The 21,084-nt window shown below is 38.5% G+C and overlaps 1 protein-coding gene across 1 annotated transcript in view; it reads left to right on the forward strand.

Moving 5' to 3' along the window:
* Positions 1–20,403, forward strand: part of COG6 (component of oligomeric golgi complex 6) — a 110,046-nt gene extending 89,643 nt beyond the window's left edge. The window contains exons 15-19 of the mRNA XM_084638651.1: positions 1,015–1,182; positions 5,731–5,838; positions 6,784–6,837; positions 10,217–10,296; positions 14,673–20,403. Of these exons, the coding sequence (XP_084494777.1) occupies positions 1,015–1,182; positions 5,731–5,838; positions 6,784–6,837; positions 10,217–10,296; positions 14,673–14,820 (558 nt within the window). The 3' untranslated portion in view covers positions 14,821–20,403. The remainder of the gene's footprint in view (positions 1–1,014; positions 1,183–5,730; positions 5,839–6,783; positions 6,838–10,216; positions 10,297–14,672) is intronic.
* The last annotated feature ends 681 nt before the right edge of the window (positions 20,404–21,084 follow it).

Consider the following 21,084-nt stretch of genomic DNA (forward strand, 5'->3'; position numbering starts at 1 on the left):
TCCACATTCTATTATCCTATTGATCGTTATTTTTCTTAAATTACATATATATACCATGCACATATGTTTGGTCCTGCCCCAGTGTGGGCATATGGACTAGGTGACCTCTTGAGGCCCCTCCCACCCGTACATTTTTATGATTCTATGAACCACCAATTTTCTCTTCTAAGTTGCTCCATGTCCTGCGCGGGTAAAATCTGTTCCTTTCAGGTTCTTATATCACACCACTAATCTGGTAGCTGATCACCTGCTGGTCAAGAGCTATTTTCCACTAGATCTCAATAGGGGACCTCTCATTTCTTTTTATTTTGTTTTGGGAAATAAATAGATGATAAAGGCAAAATGGTCATTACCCCGCAAGTCTAAAGTTTCATGAAACATTTTTTTCCCTCTTAGAATCATAGAATCATAGAATATCAGGGTTGGAAGGGACCCCAGAAGGTCATCTAGTCCAACCCCCTGCTCAAAGCAGGACCAATTCCCAGTTAAATCATCCCAGCCAGGGCTTTGTCAAGCCTGACCTTAAAAACCTCTAAGGAAGGAGATTCTACCACCTCCCTAGGTAACGCATTCCAGTGTTTCACCACCCTCTTAGTGAAAAAGTTTTTCCTAATATCCAATCTAAACCTCCCCCACTGCAACTTGAGACCATTACTCCTCGTTCTGTCATCTGCTACCATTGAGAACAGTCTAGAGCCATCCTCTTTGGAACCCCCTTTAGGTAGTTGAAAGCAGCTATCAAATCCCCCCTCATTCTTCTCTTCTGCAGGCTAAACAATCCCAGCTTCCTCAGCCTCTCCTCATAACTCATGTGTTCCAGTCCCCTAATCATTTTTGTTGCCCTTCGCTGGACTCTCTCCAATTTATCCACATCCTTCTTGAAGTGTGGGGCCCAAAACTGGACACAGTACTCCAGATGAGGCCTCACCAATGTCGAATAGAGGGGAACGATCACGTCTCTCGATCTGCTCGCTATGCCCCTACTTATACATCTTGTTCATATTGCCCTTTTAGGTTCTGTCTTGTGTGCTAGATCCATTATTACAGCTATGTACAGTATCTGCTAGTAATTTAGGCACAGCTGACATGGCAACCTTCATGGTGAATTCACTTTATATGATGAAGACTACCCTGGCTCTCTTTGAATTCACTGACAAACGTCTGGAAATGTTACAATTTCAGGTAAGTGTCAAGAATAAGTGCAGAGGTAATTACATATTGTTTTGTAGCTGGTAAGCTGTGAATAGCAGACATAACCAACATTTTCAAACTTGGGTGCCTAAAGTTAGGCTTCTAAATCCATATGTAGGCACCTAAATGAGGCATTATTTTCATAGGTGTTGAGCAGCCCCACTTCCACTGAGATCAGTGACAGCTGAAAGTACATAGCATCTTGGAAAATTACATCTCTTTTATTTAGGCACCTAAATATTGATTTTAGGAGCCACATTTCAGGCACCCAGGTTTGAAATTTTGACCTATGGTTTTTATCAGAAAGTAAACCAATATAAGTGAAAGTATTTATTATTCCAGTCACTCATTTTTAAGACAAACGATCTGAGATAGTTAAAACAAATGGAAGTGTAAATACCAATATGCAATATCCCTAATTATCTACTCCTGGGGGAATTCTGCGCCATTGCATGCGTGCATAATTAATATGCCATGGATATTTTTAATTTTATCGCAGAAAATAGTTTTGCTGGAAAGTTGCTGCAGTTCCGCCTTCTGCCCACTTCCAGCCCGGTAGAGAAGAGAGAGAGCCTGCAGTGCCTTCTTCACAGCACCTGCCGGACCAAGTCAGGAGACAGGGGATATGAGGAGACAGACAGCTTGGGGATGTTGGGGTGGGGGGGTCACAGACAGAGGCTCATAAGGGCTAGTGGGGCAGAACAGACTGGGGCAGAGGCTGAATGGGAGTGGAGGCGCAGGGCCACAGGGGGGAGGAAGGGGTGCAGGGCCACAGGGGAGAAGGGGGTGGCTGAGTGGGGGCACAGGGACACATGGGGACAGGGATTGCAAAGTCGCATGGAGTTGAGGGGAGGAGGCTGGCTGAGGGGGTGCAGGGACACATGGGGATGCGGGGGAGGTGCAGGACCACATGGGAGAAGGGAGTTGCTGAGTGGGGGCACAGACCCATGGGGACAGGTGGAGGAGGCAGGCTGAGGGGGTGCAGGAACACAAGGGGAAAGGGGTGCATGGAGAAGGAAGGTGACTGAGTGGGGGCACAAGACACATGGGACAGGGAGGGGATGGAGGGAGGGGTGTCTGAGTGGGAGTGGAGAGACTCGTGGACAGGGGGTGCAAGAACGTGTGGTGCAGGGACACATGGGGACAGGGACATATGTGGCTGACTGAATGGGAGAGGCTAGGGATCAGCCAGGGTCTGCATGGAGGAAGCACCCTAACAATCCCTGCCTGCCCCCCCCAAAAGCACCCATTCCTTACTTTTCCCACCTATACCCAATAACCCTCCCAAGTTCACACCCAGGCTCCTTCCCAGCAATTACTTCCCTCTCCCTCAGTTCCTCCATTACCCCTGACACCCCCAAGCCTTTGCAACTGCTTCTGAGGGGTGCAAGTAATATGGTTCTGTATTGTAGTTTAAATGAATTATTACTATGAGTTCTATATTAATATGCCTAGTAAGGAATCTATTTGTCAAAAAAAAATTCCTGTATCTTTTTTGTTGTCTGTATTGTTACAGACATACTTGCTGACAGGTATTTTGAAATAAATTACCAAAATAATTGAAACTTGTGTGATTATATTGTGATATTTTGACAAATAGAATATGCAGAATTTTAAAATATTGTGCACAGAATTTTATTTTTTGATGCAGAATGTTTGGCTTTTTGGCATAGAATTCCCCCAGGAGTAATGATCAAAGTGTGATCATCAGTCAGTTTTTGGTTTTTTTTTAATCTCCTTACTCTGAAGCGTCAGGGATGACCATGGCTAGAGATTGGACAGGGAGAGCTAGGGCTCTGAGCTGGCACCAGGCATTCTCTCTTTCAGGTGCTTGGCTGGCTGGTTCTTGCTCACATGCTCAGGATTTAATTGGTCGCCATATGTATGGACAGGAAGGAGTTTTCCCCCAGGCCAGATTGGCAGTGACTTGAGGGGTTTTCATCTTCTTCTGCAGCATATGGATGTGGATCATTTGCCAGGACTATGTGGGTATATCTCACTTAATCATTTCCCTGCGGGGGAAATTGGGCACTGGTGCACCTCAGTCCCTCCTATTCTCTGTCTGTGGTATATAATAGTTTAGTCTTCTGTGGGCTGTAATACTTCGGTCTAATTTTGATTTTTGAGTTTACTGAGCAGGTGCTTGGTGGTGCTGGTGGCCTGTGATATTCAGGAGGTCAGACTAGACAATCTGGTGATCCTTTCTGGCCTTAAACTATGATTATGAGTAATCAAATTCTGTTTCCCTGAACATGGGGCTATATCCATGGTAGGATTAGATGTTACGTTTTTTCCCCTAGTGCTTGTTTTTACTTAACATGCCAAAATAATATTTTACATATTGTAATATTTTGGAGTAATAAATAATGTTAACACTAGCCACAGTTCACTAAGACATTTAAAAATATATGCTTTTTGGATTGTTAATTTTGGGACACATTTGGCACAATCCATCTTCAGATGTATAGATCAGTGGTTCCCAAATTTGTTCCACCGCTTGTGCAGGGAAAGCCCCTGGCGGGCTGGGCCAGTTTGTTTACCTGCCGCGTCCACAGGGTCGGCCAATCGTGGCTCCCACTGGCTGTGGTTCGCTGCTCCAGGCCAATGGGAGGTGCTGGAAGTGGCGCGGGCTGAGGGACGTACTGGCCGCCGCTTCCAGCAGCTCCCATTGGCCTGGAGCAGCGAACCGCAGCCAGTGGGAGCCACGATTGGCCGACCCTGCGGACGCGGCAGATAAACAAACTGGCCCGGCCCGCCAGGGGCTTTCCCTGCACAAGTGGCAGAACAAGTTTGGGAACCACTGGTATAGATTCCTTATGCCCGCAACAATTTTGCACTGCATCCCATGTCCTGATTTTCTTCTTTAAAATGTTTCCCAACAGGAAGCACAATTACAGGGGGTTTCTTTGGACAAGTTTTTAATTAGTGACTCTCCTGTAATATTTCAGAGGGTTGTGGAGGTTATCTCTTGCTCCTCTTCATTATCACCGCTATGTCATTAGCAATAGAAACTGTGGCACTTGAAGCTGGCCATTTAACTAATAAAAAAAATTCAGATTGTCTAAACCAAACTAATAGTGTGTTGTTGTTTTTTAAGATACTTCTGGAATCCATTTATTCTGCTATTCAAAATCTAGAGACTAAGTGGGAAACATTTGCTACTAACCCGGATTCACTTTCTGTAAACATTTCACAGTTAAAACTAAATTGGAAGGGATGTCTTGAGGTCATGCAAAAGAAGGTTACTGAATTTGAGATAGACTAGTGTAGAACAGAAACATTTATTGGGGGTATTCATCAAAAATAATTTACTGAATAGGAAAATCGAGACCTGTGAAAATTATTGAAATCACCATATTCAAATGTTAGGTTTTCCTTAGAGATCAGGCTGGAAAGATATATTTTATTATATTTTAGTTTCCATAAATTCATTAGAAAATGATGATCCTTCTCTGGAGATATCAAAGATTTGTAAGATACCTAATAAAGGTTCTGTAACTGCTATATCTATTAAATTAAATTGGACTCTTTGTGCTGTAACAGAAGTTTTTTGTTTCTTATGTAGACCAGGAGAGAAATAAAGCAAATGGAGGATTATGTATTTTAAAAAAAAAGTATATTTTTTCACTTCTGTCTAAGGCCACTCAAACCTGAAGGAGAAAATTGCTGCTCCTTTGCGTTAAATTGACTGGATTTGGGTTCTTTGTTTTTATCTCCAGCAAAGTTGCAGTTGTACAAAAATTGTAAAATTATTTTATGAATATATGGCGTTTTTGATGTCTCAGAAGTAATAAGGAAGCTTTTTCTGAAGATGATAAAAGCACAGCTGACAGTTATACAGCTCTTCATTGCCTAATTTTTGAATAGGTGCTTGTAGTTAACTTTCTCTTTCTTTAAAATAAAGTAAATTATGCCTTTTGAATCCTATACTGATTGCCTAACATGGTTTAGGTTTCAGTTTTATTCTCTTTATGAAATCTTAATGGTTTCATTTTATTTTTTGTTTGATCTTGTCTTGCACTCTTCAGCATTTTCAGCAAGAATTTGATTTCTTTCATGTAGTTTCAATGAATTATAACATTCTAATTTTGATATTTTACTATAACTTTTTGAAGTTTTAATTTTAAGTATTAGTTTTTGTCTTTTATGGCTATGGATTTTTCAGATTTGAGCATTTAGGCAACAGTATTACAATGTAGGCAGACCCATGTGTCCAAGTCAAGCCCTGCTGAAGTTAATGTGGTTTCATCTGTGCACAGGTTCTTCCTTTGTGGAGCTCACTGCAGGATTGGGACCTCAGCTTTTGGCAAAACATCTTGCTTCACTGAGCTCCCTGGTAATGCAAAATAATCAAGATCCAAATTGGCTTTACAAATTAAACCTTGGTTTTCTGTAGTGCATGTGATTTGAATTCTTAGGTGCTCATTCTCCTTTTATTCTGAGTTGATTTTCTGGATGACTACTAAACTGTCACTTTGTAATTAAGAACAACTTTTATTTAATGTTTCTTTTAAGTATTTCTTCCCCTCCAAATTTCAGATTGAAGCACACTTGGATACGCTAATAAATGAACAAGCTTCCTGTGTGTTAACTAGAGCCGGTCTAAGTTGCATATACAAATCTGTGCAGCAGCACAAACCAGAGCAGGTAAGTATTTACTTTTTCAGCAGCCAATTGAGTACTTCGTTTTGCCTGAAACTGTTGAAAGTGTGATGCTATCTGTTCTCTGTGGCTATCCTAACTTCAAGACCGTCAGAACTAGCGTGACACAAATAAGATTTTACTATCCGTTGAGAACCTGCAATCTTAGCTCCTGTTCACTCATCTTTTTATGTAGCTAATTTGTTAACTACAGGTATTATTAAATTCCTTTTTCTCTTCAGCTAGATTTTTATCCTGTGTCTTTTAATTTCAGTGAACTCAGAATTCTCTGAATAGCTTCGCATGATTAAAAGTGATAAATTGAGCATGTGTTTGAAGAGAGGGTAGTTAGTGTATTGTTCTATAGAGGAGAATACCTAGAGATAGGTTTCTTGTTTCCTAAACCAGTAGAGGGATTGATTTTTGAGGGGGTGTGTGTGTGTGTGAATGCCCCAACATAATGGGGAAATAATGTTAAACAAGCATTTTTAAACATGGCAATCCCCATTAAGATGCTAAATTTGATTTCTTGGTCATCAGAGGCCCATTTCTATTCTAAGCCTATTTTCAAACTCTGTTCTAAATTATATTGATTCCATGAAACAATTTGTAATACAGCAGAATGGTGGAGATTGTAATGATATTGTCTGTGGTAATGAAAAGGGAGGAGGAGGTGGTTGGGAGGACAGATGAGGAGCTCAGTTTTAGTTATTTTTAATTTAAAGAAGTGATAGGAAATGATAAATAGTCTGTTTTAGTGAATGTATTACTTACTGTTTTCCTGTACCTACAGGTGTAGTTGTTGACAGTCATAACAGTTAGTCAGACATGGTCCCTGCCCCAAAGAGTTTACAATCTAGCCTTGGATTACAATAAAATCTTAATCTAGGATTATTTTCACATTTTATCTACTTGTTTAAAATGCTGCTTTATTTGATTACCTATTTTTAGGGGCCCCTGGCAAACTTGCCTAGCTTGGATTCAGTGTCACTGAAAGCTGCAATGGTGAGCTTTTTGCAATTTCATGTTCAGCTGTGTTGTTGCTATGACTTTTAAAGGAATACTGTCCAAGTTATAAGCAAAAATATTTATCAAAAAGTCTGTGTTTTGTCTTTGGAGCTTAATATCTATATTTCTTCTATAAACATTTTTCAATCCATTCATCAGACTCTGAGGTAAAAAAACATTCTAAAAACCATGCATAATGTACTGAATTAAAGTTGTAGATGACAGAAGGAACTTCTAATAGAATTAAGCCAAATTGTGCATTTGGTTTTCGTCCTGTGACCCTTTAACTATGTTTTCATCTAGCTGTAGGTCTTAACAAATCAATTATACTGTTTGGAAAAGAAAAATGAACATTTATCTTATACAGAAATTATTCAAGAATAAAATGGGGGTATTTTGATACAGATGGTAACGTGTGTTATTACAAAACTAATTCAGGGACTTCAAGAATTGACAGTATTTTTCAACTGTTTCCCATAGCAATCATGTCACAAAGAAATTTTGTAATGTTGTGTTGGGTCATAACTAAGGCTGTTGATTAATCGCAGTTAACTCATGCAATTAACTAAAAAAAAATCGCAATTAATCACACTTTTAATCGGACTGTTAAACAATAGAATACCAATTGAAATTTATTTAATATTTTTGGATGTTTTTCTACATTTTCAAATAAATTGTTTAATTACAACACACAATATAAAGTATACAATATTCACTTTGCAAATATTTGTAATAAAAATAATCATATAATGTGAAAATGATAAACAAAAGATATAGTATTTTTCAGTTCACCTCATACAAGTACTGTAGTGCAATCTCTTTATCATGAAAGAGCAACTTACAAATGTAGATTATTTTTGTTACATAACTGCACACAAAAACAAAAGAATGTAAAACTTTAGAACCTACAAGTCCACTCAGTCCTGCTTCTTGTTCAGCCAATCACTCAGAAAAACAAATTTGTTTACATTTACAGGAGGTAATACTGCCCACTTCTTATTTACAATATCACCAGAAAGCGAGAACAGGCGTTCGCATGGCATGTTTGTAGCTGGCATTGCAAGGTATTTAGTGCCACATATGCTAAACATTTGTATGCCCCTTCATGCTTCGGACACCATTCCAGGGGACATGCTTCCAAGCTGATGGTGCTCAATGAAAAAAAAGAAAAAGTAAGTGTAAATTAAATTTGTGACTGAACTGCTTGGGTGAGAATTGTATGTCTCCTGCTCTGTTTCACCCGCACTCTGCCATAATATTTCATGTTATAGCAGTCTCGGATGGTAACCCAGCACATGTTGTTCATTTTAAGAACGCTTTCGCTGCATATCTGACAAAACACAAAGGAGGTACCAATGTGAGATTTCTAAAGATGGCCACAGCACTCGACCCAAGATCTAAGAATCTGAAGTGTCTTCCAAAATCTGAGAGGGAAGAGGTGTGGAACATGCTTTCAGAAGAGTTAAAAGAGCAACAGTCAGATGCGGTAACTTCAGAACCCAACCACCAAAAAAGAAAATCAACCTTATGCTGATGGCATCTGACTCTCATAATGAAAATGAACGTGCATTCGTCCATACCGCTTTGGTTCGTTATCGAGTAGAACCTGTCATCGGCATGGATGCATGTCTTCTGGAAGGGTGGTTGAAGCATGAAGGGACATATGAATCGTTAGTGTATCTGTCACGTAAACATCTTGTGATGCCAGCTACAACAGTGCCATGTGAACACCTGTTTTTACTTTCAGGTGACATTGTAAACAAGAAGCAGGCAGCATTATCTCCTGCATATGTAAACAAGCTTGTTTGAGCGATTGGCTGAACACGAAGTAGGACTGTGGACTCGTAGGCTCTGAAGTTTTACATTGTTTTATTTTTGAGTGCAGTTATTTTTTTTGTACGTAATTCTACATTTTTAAGTTCAACTTTCATGATAAAGAATGCACTACAGTACTTAGGTGAATTGAAAAATACTGTTTCTTTTGTTTTTTACAGTGCAAGTATTTGTAATAAAAATAATATAAAGTGAGCGCTGTATATTTTATATTCTGTGTTGTAATTGAAATCAGTGTATTTGAAAATGTAGAAAATATCCAAAAATATGTATGTAAATGGCATTCTATTGTATAACAGTGCTATTAATCACGATTAATTTTTTTAATCGCTTGACATCCCTAGTCATAACTTGTTGAATTACATTAATCTTGCCTCACATAATAGAAACCATCACACTCTTCTGAAACACTTGTATTTAAATTTAAAAATCCATTAAATTGTGTTTTGGAATACTTTCGTTGTTTCTACTAGTGGACCTTTGATCTTCTGAAGTAGTACAAATATAAAATTATTTGTGAACTGGTAGTAAGACTCAAGTTTCTAAGCCTTGAGAAACAAAATTTTACTTATAATGTTACACTGTGAAACATTTTGAATTGCTTAGAGCAAATATTAATTCTAATGAATTCTAATCCCTGAAATTTCTTTTGCCTGAGTGCTTTGAAATACAGGGATTATAGCTATAAATGATAGGGAAAAGTAAAGCTTTCATTTTATGCAAGTAGTTCAGTGAAGCTCAAAAGTTAGGTACTGGGCGTATGTCACAGTTGATTTTTTGTTTGTTTTTGGGGTGTTAAGTTTCATTACACTGTAGATTTAAAAACAGTTATTGATCAGTTATTGCTTTTCATCTTAAACAACATGCAAAAGTTAAATGACACAGATGCAATCTCACATTTCAACAGCTAGCTATAAATGAACTGTCAATCTTCTCAGTAAACCTTTACAGTACAGTTTGCTGAAAAGGTGACTATCTATCCACAGCTACTTGGATTCAGTGATTTCCATATGAAACTTGCTGAGTTCATAAATGAAAAAAGAATTTTTTTTCCTGAGTTCTAGCCTTAAAAAACTCAAACTGGGTTGTGTAGGTCATGCTGTATATTTTGATTCATGCATTGTCACTATTAATAAAGATTCTGCAGACTGATATCTGCCCTCGGTTATGTTTGTGTAACCCTTTTTTCCTCAAATGTTGCTGTTAATTAACACCAGTGCAACTCAGTTGTGTTCAGTGGGATTGTAAAAGTGTTTCTGCAAATGCACCATAGTTAATAATGTTGTTAGTTAATTAATGAGAAAAAAATCAGTTCATTCTCTCATAGCTATATTGTATCTGTAGGGCTAATACAACTAACATAGTATGTGTGTGTGTATATAGGAGCTAATTGGCTGAGTAAGAAGGTGCCATTTTAACATAGTCACTTTTCAGAGGGGGACTGTATTTTAGAAGAAATTTGCATGGAGAGGTCTGTAGCATGTTCTTGGTGCTTTGGTATGGTGTATGTTGCAAAGCTCTTACTTTTTATTACTTCTTCTAGGTTCAGTTTGATCGTTACCTGTCTGCTCCTGATAATCTGTTAATGCCACAACTGAATTTCCTTCTAAGTGCTACTGTGAAGTAAGTGTTTTGACTGAATTTCTATGTTCTGTACCTTTTAAATGTGCAAAAGTACAGACTTGAGTGGAATATAGCAGAGTATGTTAGAAGTGGAATTATTCTATTGTAAATGCTATTCAGATATGCTTTTAGGTTCTACTTTAATTTGTTTTGGTTACACTTTCTTGAGCAAGTAATTAATAAGGAGTAATTTTATAACTTTCTAAACTAGCTACTCCGGAGTCCATGGACACACTGACATGACAAATACAGATTGGAAATAAGGCATAAATTTTTTAACGGTGAGAATAGTTAATCATTGGAACAATCAGCCAAGGGTTGTGATGGATTCTCCATCACTGACAATTTTTAAATCAAAATTGGATGATTTTCTAAAAAATATGCTCTAGGAATTATTTTGAAGAAGTTCTCTGGCCTATATTATACCAGAGGGTAGACTGGATTATCACAGGTTTCAGAGTAGCAGCCGTGTTAGTCTGTATTCGCAAAAAGAAAAGGAGTACTAGTGGCACCTTAGAGACTAACCAATTTATTTGAGCATAAGCTTTTGTGAGCTATGAAGTGAGCTGTAGCTCATGAAAGCTTATGTTCAAATAAATTGGTTAGTCTCTAAGGTGCCACAAGTCCTCCTCTTCTTTTTGGATTATCACAATGATCCCTTCTGGCCTTGGCGAACCTGTGAATCACACTAATCTATTTAGAACATGTTCCCTGTATCATCATCAGTTTTTCGTCTCTGTTGGAAATTTTTAGTTATTTTGTAAGCCTTCCATAAAAGGTTTTTCTTTTATCCCTATTTCTATATCTACTTTACAGAATTCTACAACTTTGTGGCACTGTATTGTAGAATATTGATATTCTTGTCTCATTTAATATAGTGCTGCAATTATTTTTTGCAGAATTTTTTGACTTCTACTTTGAAGTATTAAAGTGAGGATTTTATTATGTATCTCTCCTCTTGTTTTCATGAATATATTTTAAAATATGACAAATATGGGCATAATCAACCCTAAGGCTAGAATATGCCAAGAATTTCTTTCCAATTAAATGTGAAGCTCATGAAGACATTGTATAACACTTACATTCAAAAAATTAGATATGCTACAGTGATCAAAAGGTCTCTTGCCACTATTTTTGGCACTTTGTGAAAATACACCGATTATATAGTATCATATGAAAAACTGTTAATATGACATTAAATTTATTGTTTTAATACTACAGAAGTCAGCAGTATCAGCAACATTAACTGTCCATGTGTATCTATGCATTACACAGGACACTGTCTTGTCACTAAAATGGTTGTATATATGACTGAAAAATTATTTTTGCCACCATAAAGTTTAAGAATCACTAGCATTTCCCTCCCCTGCTTTCTTGCTGCTAGCAATGTTGATGAGGCCTGCTGATTAGTGCTCGTTCTTCCTTGTTTGGCATCACAGGAGTTCTGCCTGCCTGATGTGTTGGGTTTTTTTAAGAGACCTGGGCTGTGGCAATGCAAGCTTCTGCACGCTAAAGTGCCTCCGTTTTACAGAGTGACCACCTCTATAAAGTATTTCAGTCTCTATGCCTATCAGCTCAATGGCCTTTTTATTAGAAGCTAAGTAACAAAAGTAATAGGATGTTTTAGTACAGACGAATTATGGGTGCAGTTTCTAGTCAGTCAGCAGCAGTTTTTGCTACTTATCACCTGCTTGGCCTGCATTTGGAGAGGGCCAAAAAGGAGGCCAGCTGAGGTCATGCAGACTTATAAAATGTAGGTGCCCTCTCATGGGATCCCAGTTGGGAGTTGGAATCTCCTGGAGAAACAAGGAGACTTAGAGGAAGTACAGCAAGATGTTCTATCCACGGACGTTCCTAGTCTCTATAGTCTCAGCTAGGTTGCTCCTGCCATAGCTGTCACCCTCAGTTCCTGGAGAAAATTGTGTAGAGTGCCTTACAGCCCCTCTGTGCAACAGCGGAATTCCATGATGGGAACTGTGACAGGAATCAGAGGAACAGCACCACAGCAATAGCAGACAGGGTCAGGAGACAACCTCAGTGATCTCAGTTCATGGGGAGCTAGACAGACAAGTATGCAACCAGCCTCCCCCCTCCCCAGAAAGAGACAAACAAGACCTCCCCCAGTAGAAATCTGGAGCCTTATGGATCCTGCTGCTTGGAGCAGCTGTGGGGTCTATAGTAGATCGCAATTAATGAGCAGCTGTGGGAACTATTAATACTAGAGTTAATGTGGCACCAGTAGATTTCATATAGGCTGCCAAACAGCCATCACTAGATGTACACGTGGCACTCTTCAGAGAAAAGAAAGGAATGTGGAGCACAGCTAGCATAGCTGGACAGGCCTGATGATGTCAGGACATCAGGAAGACTGTACAGAGAATAGCTAATGTTAAAACTGGGTACAAAATACCCCTATTTTTAAAAATGTATTATTAATACAACAAATTATAGGGTAGTATACCAGACTTCGGATGTGTCTGTGTGAACACTAAGTTGACAGCAAACTGGGGTATAAATCTGCCCCACGCCAGCGTGCCAAACACTTGTTCTGTCCCACTGGGAGCTGAGAGCTGATTGTTTGTCTCTATAAAGTAGGCCATGTACTTGTAGTAAGAGATGAGCCATATTATTGATTCATTCTGATAATCTATTTGTAACGTTTAAACGCTATAACCAGGAAAAATCTTTATAGTGTATTCTGTTTTGCTTGTTTCCAAATTAAGATAATTCCTTTAATTGTTTAAAAGCTATGAATAAATATTTTAGTTATGGCTATAATATAACTCCATTTTAGTTTGAGTAGGAAAACAGAAACTGAAAATTGAAATAAGATGCTATTTTTAGAAAATGCAGTGGTTTGTATTGATAAAAATTGTATTATGTTATGACATCTGAAATCCAAATGCAATAATTAATGACAGATACACCACTGACACCAGTTGTTGAAAAGGCTCAGGTGTTGATACAGTTCAGTACTTAAAAATATTTTTGATAAACTGGTTTTTCATCAAATTATTTTAACTGAATATTATCTTATGTAATTCAGTTTGCCAGCTCCAGACGAGTAGCTGCATAAAATATTTGCTTAAAGATTTTCACACTTCAGCAGTTTTAACATTTTTAGGTTGTGCTGAGAAGAGAGTTGGTAGAAAATGTGAATGTATTCCGTGTACTTGCAGGACTTCTGGATTTGATATTGTGTCTGATCCATTTTCATGTATTGTAATAGTCAAGAAATTTAGGAAATCCAAAGGCCTGATTCTTAGCAGTGTATCAAAAGAAACTCCAATTTAATAATAATTTATTTCTGCTAATCCTATTTGCTATAAATTCTGTTGCTTAGCATTCAAATATTTAAAAGCAGGGAATTCTGCTGAAAAATAGTTGGAGACTTACAAACATACATCTTGAGATTCTATTAACTTCTCAAATCCCACTAGTCCAGCTGACCTGGTGCTAAATTGAGACATGGCGTTTGTAGGTGTAACTCTGCTGTCTTCTCTGCAGTTACTACATTTTACACCAGATGTGACTATGACCCATGATCATCCTGATATCATTGAGAACTCCCAATGTTTGTGAACCTAAATAGCAGAAGTTACAATTACTGTACAGTTGATCTACATCTAGCTATGTACAGGAGATATGCATAACTATAGACAAGTTATGGTAATAAAGCAAAATGAATGTACAGGTTGAAAAAATATAACACTAATTCATTGTTTAAAATGCTAAAATATTTCTGGAAATCAGAATGTTATGATTTTAGTCTCCAAACTCTCCTACTTGCAGTAACATTCATTTCTAGCCCTGACAATTAACAAGATAACAGAATCTTAATACTGTTTTTGGTGCAAAGTAAAATATAACAATACACTGGACAGAACTGGGAAACTTTCAAGATATGCTCATATTTGAGCCATGTTGTGAGAGAGGATATCACAAGGGGAGTAAAACATTTTAGTGGTAATTTTTTTTATTTTAAAAAAATAGCAGCTGAGGAAAAACCACTTGATAGGATTAACATTCTATTAGTAGTCCCAGCAAATTGCAGGTAAGAAGATCATGTATGCAAATTAAATGCAGTTTATTCCATTCTTTGTAATTTCTCATGTCGCAGATACAAAGAGGCTTATTCCATGCTTATCAAGATCACATATGTGGTCTTATGTGTGCGTGTATATAGTACACAGACGCAAAAAACGTTTTTGTTGTAAACTCTAAGCTGATTATTTTCACTGTTGAAACAAAGGACTTGTGATGCATCCAAAAATCTTGGATAGTGGAAAATCTTCCACACATATTCTGTTACAGATTTAATATCTTGATCGTAACTTTACTGTACACTCTGTTCACATAACTTTTTTGTTTTTTAGAGAGCAGATAATAAAACAGTCCACAGAACTGGTCTGCAGAGCCTACAGTGATATATATGCAGCCGTGATGAATCCAGTCAATGAATATAAGGATCCGGAAACCATAGTACACAGATCTCCTCATCAAGTTCAGTCACTTCTCTCATAAATTTATTTTCCAAATTATGTTGCAGAACACTTACTGTAATGTTACTTAACATTACATTCCCTCAATATTAAAGCCCTGAATATTTTCAGTCTGCTTTTATATTTTTGAATTTTGATTATAACCATGCAGTTACCTTGAAGGGCAGTGATGGGGTTTTGTTTAATATATCTAACAGAAGTCTGGCCATTTCTATACACTTTGTGTTGAGTTCTAGCTATAGACAAGAACAAGAATATAGAATATAGATTAATAATTATTTTTAATTTATTCTTGGAAAGGAAATGAAGGACCATGACAACTTTTCTGATTAGAAATGAAAAATAATAGTCTGCTACTTACTACACCTAATCCTTTGAATAAGATGTTGAAACACTCTATCTTCTGACGTCATAAGTGAACTAGCCAATACTCTCTTAATTGCTGTTTCTCCTTGCTTTTTTCCATTCTATTACTAGGTGCTTTATTCAATAGCCTATTGCAAGTAAGCATATTGTTGTTGTTTGTATTGTCATAACATATAAGAGTGGTAGTCATGGACCAAGACCCCATTGTGCTAGGTGCCGTACAAACACAGAACAAAAGAGTTTCCCTACTAATAATACATAATTTGGATATAGCTGATACACGTCTGAATATCTAGAAGTAAATCAGCTTTACATCCTGTATGTCATTTCAAAATATTTGACACTGTGGCATACTAAGATTCTTTAAATCCCACTGATTTCAAGTCTCTGGAACAAGGTAAAAAAATCAGTTTTGTTTGTTATTGGTTCTGGTGTTTTTCTTGATGCCAATGGTGTCCATACCAAAAAAATCTAAATTCAGAGAACAAATCATTGCCTTGCAAATGTAAAGGAGAATTTAGAAGGTTAGTAACATAACTGTGAATTATATTCTATTGTTAACAGGGAAAATAATTCAGACCATTAGGCAGTTAAAAATTTGTAACATATTTCCAATAAGAACAGGAAATACAGTAGATTCCGCTTACTAGTACCCTCTCAGTTGCCAGCAAATAGTTGCTATTATCTAGCAGTTGCTAATAAGCAGAAGGCAGGTTTGCTAGGCAACAGCCAGGATAAGAAGTGCTGGGGTGTGTCTTCCCGGCTGCAGCCCTGCAAACCTGCCTGTAAGCAAGGCAGCAGCGGGGAGGAAGGCTGCAGCCTGGATGCCAGGGCTTTCTATATGGCGCTGTGGGGCTGTACCATCCCTCTCCCTGCTCTCTCCAGGGATTGGGAATCAGCACGTCCCAGCACTTCCTTCCCCATATGCAGTCTCCCGGCAGGATGCAGCACAGGGAGAGGTACCAGGCAACTGCGGCATTCATGCTGTAGTCCCCTTCTCCGCTACTGCCCTGTTCACAGCCTCCACTGCCAGACCACAGCCCCTTACCTCCTGTGCAGTACCTGTGCACAGGCAGGTTTCCAGGGCTGCAGCCCCTGAAGGAAGTGCTGGAATGGTCTGATCAATGGCCCCGGGCATGTTTCTGGGACGTCAACCAGGGCAGGAACGTTCAGCACTTCCTTCTCTGCTGCAGCCTTGCAAACCTGCTTGCAGGTGGTGCTTTTCTTCCGAAAAACATTGGCAAGGGCACTCTGCTTATTAACAATCTCTGAATCCCATTAACGTTAAAGTCAATAAGATGGGATTGGCTCCTGGCAAAATGTTGCTATTAACCAGAAGTTGTTAATATCCTGGTTGCTATTAAACTTAATCTGCTGTATTTCAATTACAATACTTTTCCTGTACACTCACACATGATGCACACAGTCTGCACGCTCATGCAGTCTGTGGTGTCATTCACAATGTGGGCTGGATGTAAAATTCTGTAGAAACCCTGCATATATCCCAACAACTCTTGCATGATTCCATAAAACCTGCTCGGGGTGTAGTTTTTAGTTGGTCATAGTGCATTTTTCTCTTATTCTAGAAGCTAAAGTGATGAGCCATTTGTGTTTGATTAAATGATTTTTCTTTAAATAATACAAATCATTAAACAAAACAAAACAAAAAAGTCATTTTTAATCCTTGCTTGAAAACTATACTGTTATGGCCAGAGTGTCAGCAGTGGCTTTGGGTACGATTGGAAAATGAAGAACTGTTTTGTATGGTGGTCAACATTACATTTTGTCTTTGCAAGCCCATGGTATCACTGTGTGTATTGCATTATTTAGCACAGAGAGTACTTGCAAAACAAATAGATATGACCTACTTGCCTTTGTAAATAAGTTACTGGTGACCAGTGTAGGATTTTTACTCTGTAATCCAGAATTTAATAATTTTTCTTTTCTCAATCCCACTTTACTGAAGAGGGAATTTGTTTTAAATAATTATTTATTCTATATGCATCTTTATATTAACTGAAAATCACAGATCTGTTAGGAGTGATCCACAGAAATCTTATGGAATTAGTGAATCACCTCTTTGCAAACATTTTTTAAATGGTGTAGAAAAAGTCCACCTGCTCTAGGAGTAACAAATTTGTTCAGTTAATCATGTTCAAGAGATTTTAGTGGTTAACAAGTCTGCAGTGGTTCTCTTAAAAATACAGTTGGGATCAGTTGTGGCAGTTGTACACTATAGTGCATCGCCAGCAGTTCAAACTGCTCCTCCAGAACGTAACTCAGGGTGGGTTTGTGCAAGATGGTGCAAGGTTTGCAACGGTACTTGGCCAATGAGTGGAGTGAGCAAGGGAGAGTCCCTGCTCCTCTCTCCATCCCATCATTAAATTACTCAAGATAGTTAAGTCCAAAGCAGACTGTGTGGAGTTACAAAGGGATCTCACTAAACTGGGTGACGGGGCTACAAAATGGCAGATGAAATTCAACATTGATAAATGCAAAGATGGAAAAAATCATCCCAACTATATATATATAATAATGAGTTCTAAATTTAGCTGTTACCACGTAAGAAAGAGACCTTGGAGTCAAAGCGGATAGTTCTTTGAAAACTTCCGCTCAATGTGCAGCAGCGGTCAAAAAGGCTAACAGGATGTTAGAAACTATTAGGAAAGTGATAGAAAATGTCTTATTGCCATGTATAAGCCCATGGTGCCCTCACATTTTGAGTACTGTGTCTAGTTCTTGTTGCCCAATCTCAAAAAGGATACAGTGGAACTGGAAAAGGTGCAACTGCCAGGAGACGTTGTGATGGCCAAAAGTATAACTGGGTTCAAAAAAGAACTGGATAAGTTCATGGATAAGTCCAGCAATAGCTGTTAGCCAAGATTATCGGGGGCTCAATCCCGCACTTGGGGCAACCCTAAAACTCTGACTGCCAAAAGCTGGGAGTGGAAATTAGGTATATCACTCCATTAACTGCCCTTTCTGTACGTTCCCCAAGAAGCTTTGGTACTGGCCACTGTCAGAGACAAGGTATTGGGCAAAATGGACCATGGTCTGACCCAATATGACAGCTTTTACGCTTTGTATGCCAGTGTGACAGCCAGGCACAAGCTGTGCATTTGTGCCTTGTCACTTCCATCTAAAACCTTTATATCTGTAACCTGCTTTTCCTAGAAACCAGCTTTTCTTTTTTTCTTTCTATGTTTGTGGTTCCAGTTAATTACATAAATATAGACAGCTATAGTGCAGATGATCTATGCTTCCAGAGGGAGAGTAAAATATTTAATAGAAAGTTTACTGGATTTCCAACTGACCTGTTAAGAGACAGTGAAAACATTCTTATAAATTGCTTCATTCAAGAAATCCTGTCAGGAAAATCAGAGGTTACCAATAAGGGATCTTTATACTATGGAAGAAGGAGGCACAGGTGGGAAACCTTCCTTTGGGAGACCTCTGTTTCCTTGTTTTCTTTTCCTCCAAAGTTTTCTGTAGGAGGTGGAAAATGGGTTGTTTCAGGGGCTTCGGTTTAAGCTGGTGCATACTTAGATGGGATGAGCTACCATTCACATAGAATTTTGTATTATGTACTTTAAATTTGTGGGATGTGCATTGTGACGAGTTGGGGACTCTGTACAGCTTATGAATTCTGGATGATATGATGTATCATGACCATTACTGTGTCACTGTAAGCCTATACGTGTGTGGATCCGCTATTGCTAATCAGGCATACTGCAAGCGCACACTGCAGACTGAGAACAGTGGGAAATACTTAACGTTAATGATAGTGCTTTGACCACACAAAGGTTATGTTAAAAGCTGACTGCATTCTAAAAGAAAACCAGTCTTCTCTGAGGGATGTTTTTGGAGCAGTGGAAAATTACCAAACACAGAATAAAGAAAGCAGGGATTTAAATGAGGAAACACACAGGAACAGAGAGGGTGCAGTTGAGGGACTCTGAGGGAGAGCTGGGGAGGAAGACTCCATGAGGGAGAAGCCACTCAATATGTATCAGCCTGCATGAGGCAGGGAAACCCTGCCTGCCTTCCTGAGCCCAGGTGGCCTTCCAAGGGAAAGGTGAACTAGCGAGGGGCATTGCAGCTAGGATTTTTTTCTAACTGATGCATACTCTTGTGCTTGATATGATTAAGAACAAGAAATTTTGTTAGACTCTAGGCAACACATCTGTGTTATATGCTTCACAATTACATGTGCCTCCTGAAAGAATTAAACTGTAAACCAGAAGGCTCACATTTTTCCATGAGACTCTGGGACAGGGTGTGTTTAAGAAACTGGAGTATCTTGGGGGTCAGTGCTGGTTCTGGGGGCCTAGGACACATGGGCTGAGAAATTCTGTGTAGGGGTTGCAGACAGTCATTGCCCAGGAAATGTGTCAGAGAGGCCAAGGGAGGGCAAGATACAAAATTGCTGAGACCCAAGGGAGGCTTAAACCATGGAAGGATTGAGGCACCCAGAGGCTTGGCATCCCCTCATAGCAGTGCAGTAGGTGGCCTGCAGGTGGCACCTGACCGAATCTGTGACAGGCACCTATAGAGGTTTATATAAATAATATACTTCCATGCCAGTTATGTGCTAATCAGCTGCCACATCGACTGCCCAGTGTATGTCTGTAAAAGAATCAGTGGCAGAGAAGAACAGCAACTCAGAATTTAATCCTAGAAAAATAGTCCAATCCAACTATCTGTTAGGAATCAACTGCAATGGTAATGTCACAGGACAGTGATCCTCTTCATTTTCTAGTGTATTGTATATACTTTACTGGCATAATATAAAAGAACTAGAAAATATAAGTGTCCTAGATCTCTTAGAATAAATGACTCTGATCTGTTATAAACGTGATTGTTATGGGTATTTTGGATCTTTAAATAATTTAAAGGGAGAGTAAAAAATATGGTATCATTTTGAACTCTTAACATCATGCAAGGCAAGAAATCCATCAAGCCTGGAAAAGGCTTCATATGGAGAACCCAGCCCCAATTCATAAAACACATCTGAATTGAGAAGCTCCCAAGGAAAATAATTCTTCAGTACTTCTCATTCATCTGTTACCAGGTGAGATATCTTCAATTGTTCGATCTTTACATTACCATGATATGTATGGAAACAGTTTTGTTGAAGTTATGTAATGTGCTGTATATACTATTGTTTAATTAACGTGTTAAATTATGGGAATTGCATAACAAGTAGCAAGAGGACATTAAACATGGGCTTGCGATAATAGATGCACGAAACGGAACAATTTTTTGGCTTTGAAGTTTAAGAAAGACTAAATAAATATTTCCTCCAGTCACAGAAACTGACCGCAAACATCAATAAGCAGTCAACAGCTTGCAAAAGGATTTGTGAGACGTTATTTGCTATACTTGAATCCATGCTGAGACTTCTCCATGATGTGCCTCAACTAACCCTTTCATCCTTTCCTGTTAGTAATGTAAAGGTCATAAAGTTGTTACTTTAAAAAAATCAATTGCAGATTTTGGCTTGATCAATAGAGGTGAACAACAAAGGATCATAGGTGAGAAAATTAGTCAATAAAAGCTGGAGTAACTAATTAGGTCTTCCTTGGTGGTGATGCCTGATTTTCCCTCTTATTCTCTGAAAGGAAAAAAGATTTTGAGCTTTTTGTTTGTAGTTTCTGATTTGTAAAATAAAAGTCAATAAGGAAAAACCTGCCCGTGTTGATTCTGTAACACATATGCATCAGAAAATGGGAAGCAGTGTTGTCCTTGCAGAGGGCCCAAACCTGCGGACGCCTGCTACTCAACATTAGCACTTACACCTGTAAGCAATCCCATAAGTATTGTAACAAATGGGATTACTGGTGGGGGAAAGGACTAACTTTCACTTATTATCATTGTATGCAGTGTTGTTGTAGCCGTGTTGGTCCCATGATATTAGACA

This window comes from Lepidochelys olivacea, assembly GCF_965140295.1.
Source record: "Lepidochelys olivacea isolate rLepOli2 genome assembly, chromosome: 1".
Taxonomy (NCBI): domain Eukaryota; kingdom Metazoa; phylum Chordata; order Testudines; family Cheloniidae; genus Lepidochelys; species Lepidochelys olivacea.